This window comes from Cyprinodon variegatus, unplaced genomic scaffold (assembly GCF_000732505.1).
Source record: "Cyprinodon variegatus isolate N-32 unplaced genomic scaffold, C_variegatus-1.0 Scaffold725, whole genome shotgun sequence".
Classification (NCBI taxonomy): domain Eukaryota; kingdom Metazoa; phylum Chordata; class Actinopteri; order Cyprinodontiformes; family Cyprinodontidae; genus Cyprinodon; species Cyprinodon variegatus.
This window is the reverse complement of record NW_015151178.1, coordinates 108,975-112,697: the sequence shown is the minus strand read 5'-3', so window position 1 is coordinate 112,697 and position 3,723 is coordinate 108,975. Positions and strand designations below refer to the sequence as shown.

General features: G+C 37.4%; 1 protein-coding gene across 1 annotated transcript in view; it reads right to left on the bottom strand.

The window, feature by feature from the left end:
* Positions 1 to 443: 443 nt before the first annotated feature.
* Positions 444 to 3,723, bottom strand: part of parp14 (poly(ADP-ribose) polymerase family member 14) — a 26,553-nt gene continuing 23,273 nt past the window's right edge. The window contains exons 19-23 of the mRNA XM_015395084.1: positions 2,840 to 3,075; positions 2,484 to 2,755; positions 2,152 to 2,294; positions 1,082 to 1,256; positions 444 to 763 (exon numbers count right to left, since the gene is read on the bottom strand). Coding sequence (XP_015250570.1) covers positions 483 to 763; positions 1,082 to 1,256; positions 2,152 to 2,294; positions 2,484 to 2,755; positions 2,840 to 3,075 — 1,107 coding nt within the window. The 3' untranslated portion in view covers positions 444 to 482. The remainder of the gene's footprint in view (positions 764 to 1,081; positions 1,257 to 2,151; positions 2,295 to 2,483; positions 2,756 to 2,839; positions 3,076 to 3,723) is intronic.

The following is a 3,723-nucleotide window of genomic DNA, read 5'->3' as shown; positions in this document are numbered from 1 at the left end:
CTTAAATGGAGAGATGATTGTTCCTCATGTTCCTAAAAAAACTAGTAGTTTCTAGAATTTCTAAAAGATGAATGGGAGGCAGATATTTTAGTTATTAAAATTGAATTGAGGGTATTCAAGCTAAAATAAGAGCAGCCAAATTTGTTTTGCTTAGGCATGCCACTTCCGGTTGACATCATACACGACCTACTTGGTTCGAAACCTTTCGGTATTCGCAGCTAATGCATTCATTACCTTTTAGCACTCTGCATTTTTGGGAATTTGTTTGTGAATTCATAAACTTGTGTCAATTCAGCTTTATTGCAAGGCAAATAAATCAGAAACACATCAAAAAGTACAATTGTTTCTTATTTATTCTGTTTTGAAGAAAATTACATACATTTTTTCAGTGACTCATATCAATATATTTTCAGTTTTTTAGCTACAGTAGAAGAGTTATAGTAAGACAGAGATTATTGTCTTGTTTCACAAGAGCTGAACACTTATGTGAATGTGATTAGATATTCTGGATATGCCTGAGTATCATGGAAAATAATAAACATTGAGGGATTATTCGCATTGTCAGTTACACTGTCATAAAGGTCTGCACCAGTGCCAGATTTGGCTGGGGGGGCGATCAGGCCAGATTTTCCTCTAGTGTAGTCTCCAATGAGAACCCGGGCCTGGTACATGCGTTTATGACCCAGATTGTCTGGTTTAGCATAACCTCTGGCTGAATATGCAGGATCAACAGCAAAGTAAGAGCCATTACCATACATGGCACCTGCAGGAAATAAAACAGAAAACATGTCATGAATATGGAGATAAATGTCAGTAGTAAAACATTTAGAGGTTAGAATATTTTCATTAATCTCCAAAATCCATCTAAGAAATATAAAACAATTATAGTTGAAATAGTCTATACAATCATTAAAATTAAACTAAAGAATAAATGAAACAGAAGGGGGAGTCCAAATAAAGAGCCCTGTGGTACACCTTATAAGATGGAAATAAAGAGCTTAAAATGGCCCTTTAAAGACTAAAATAATTAAACGTTTCTTTGTTCAGTCTTGCTAATTTAATATACAGTAATGGGTTTTACCATGTGCTCCTGCGTAGCTCCGGTTGAAGCCCTTAGAGTTGATGAGGTCAATGGAAGTTGCCCCGGTGCCATGATACAGCAGCTTTTCATTGTTGGTGTGCTTGTTCTTCACCTCCATTAGTTTCTTCTGGAGCTGGTAGCTTTGCCAGAGAGTCGTGTTTTGGATCCGTTCGATCTGCAAACACATTTTAAAACACGTTCATTAATATGAGATGAAATCATAGATCTGTAGTTAGTTGATGTCTTTCATTACGGTGCTATATGTTCATGTGATAAAGTAAATGTAAATTTCAACGCCCTTATACTCTTACATCTCTTCATCTTAATAGTTTATCTAAACAGAGATAATAACACCACATTGAATATTAGAGTTTAAAGGCATTTTACAAGTCCTCTTTATTTAAAGAATTCCATTTATTTACATGTAACCATCATTCACTAATGCAGTTTATATAAACACCAAGAACATTTCATTATCTTTTATCCTTTTTCATAAGAGCAACAGATTGCTTTTACTGAAAAATAGATTAATATTAATTCTAAATGAAAAACATGTTAAACTTTTTAAAAGTAATAGGGCATAGAGCTTGGAATCCTGAGGTTCTGAGTTCGAGCCCCACTTCCACACCCTGCACTCTGGGTCTCTGAGCAAGATCCGTGATGGCAGCCCACTGCTCCCCAAGGGGATGGGTTAAATGCAGAGGTAAGTTCTCCAATGTGAGATCAATAAAGTTCAATTATTATAATTATTGTTTATTATCCATAGCTGGAACTCAAGGACAGGTAAACTAAGATCTAATGTTAGGACTCAATGTTGAACTAAATCTGTTTCGTAGCAGGGTGGCTTTGGGGGTTCAGCACCTGTGTTCATTGGGGGCCAATATTGAAGAGGTGGCCAACTCATCAAATAAAAAAAACAACAAAGAAACACAACCATACATTCTTATCTGAAGTTTTCTTTGAGAGGATAATTAAGCTACCAAGCTCTGGGACAGAACTGCACTCAGCTTAACATTCCTCTTTAAAGCCTCCATTCTGGAACATGTTTGATGTTCTAAAGGAAAACATACTTGTATGATGTTCAAAGCAAGTCCATGGTTGGTGAGTTCTGCTACCACATCTTTGTATTCCTGAGATCCAGCAGTCAGGGGAACCCGCTTCACAATGATGTCCTTCATGTCTTCCCAGTGTTGAGGCAGTGGAGCATCATTGGCTACAGGAAAAAAAGAGCTTTTCATGCATTGTAAACAAAGGAAATAGATAATAATATATTTACTTAAATAACGTGTGTTTGGCTTCTATTTCTTTTTTTTTTTTTTTATAAATTTGCGACCTTTGAATCTGATTGTAATTTCACTTCTCCTGGCTGTCTAATCAGGGGTGGATTCCCAGATTTACTCACCTTTCAAGTCTTTTCTCATCAGCTCTATCTGCTTCTGTCTCTTGGAGGAAGCAGCCCTTTTAAGCCATGGATCAGCACTGAATGTTTCATTTTTTATTTTAATCTTCACACTTTGTTTCATCTCAAAAGCTTCTTCAAGCTGGAGGTTGGTGTGGATGTCAAAGGACTCCATTGATCCATCTTGTTTTAGGAACTTCCACTCTACCAGCCCACTCACCAGTAGGGCTTTGTTCCTCAAGTTCTCACTTCTCTCCACCTTCCGGATGATGTTCCTAGGTACCACCAAAATTTCAATTACACTAAATAATAAGTTCATGACTGAATACCCTTATCAAAGATGGCGTCTGTTTGCTGACCTGATGTCTGACTCGGCTGTTAAGACGTCTCTAGTCAGACCCTCCAGTTGGATCCTGGGCTCCTGGTCTTCCCGTCCTCTTTCCAGACGGATGCTCACTGTCAGCTTCTTCTGCAGGGAATTCAGCTCTTTGATGTCCTCTTGACTTAACTGGTTAATGTACTGGTCATCAATGGTTCTCTGGGCCTGCTCCAGTAGAATAAGATCACTTATCTTCTTCTTGGCCAGGCTCAAATTCTGTGAGGACAATACAGATAACCCTCAACATTACAGCACAGGTTTAGTTTTAGTATCTCTCAGTCTAACAGCAAGAAAGTTCCCTTTGACATTCCAGGTTGGTGCTCTTAGGCTCATGAATGTCCATAAAAACATCTTAATTAACATTAGTTCAAGAAAGAGCAGGATTTACTGTACAATTTGTTGGATTTTCCTTCCTCCACTTGAAATGAAATGGCTAAAATCAGGGGAACATCTTTATCAGCATGTTTTTGGCTTAGTGACACTTTAATTGGCCCAATTCTCTAAAGGTTTGTGTGTATTCAAAGAAGTGCACTTTGGTTTGCAACGAACAAATCTTTATGTAAGGTGCAATGCTATTTGCATGTTCAGGGGACAGTGGATCCAAATGTATGTACATTAATGAGTATGCAGATCACATGCAAATGTTAACACTTAATGACTTACAAAGCAACATATCAAAGCTACAGCCTTATAACATATGAGGCAGTTTTTAATCCATATTTAGTACATTTTAAAGACAAACTCAAATGTATGACTTTTTGCGGTCATTGTGACCAAAAGAAGGCGGTTGTACACTAGCTACGTTTACATGGACACAACTAATCGGATTGAAGGCCTGATCAGATCAAAAATGTTTCATGTAAA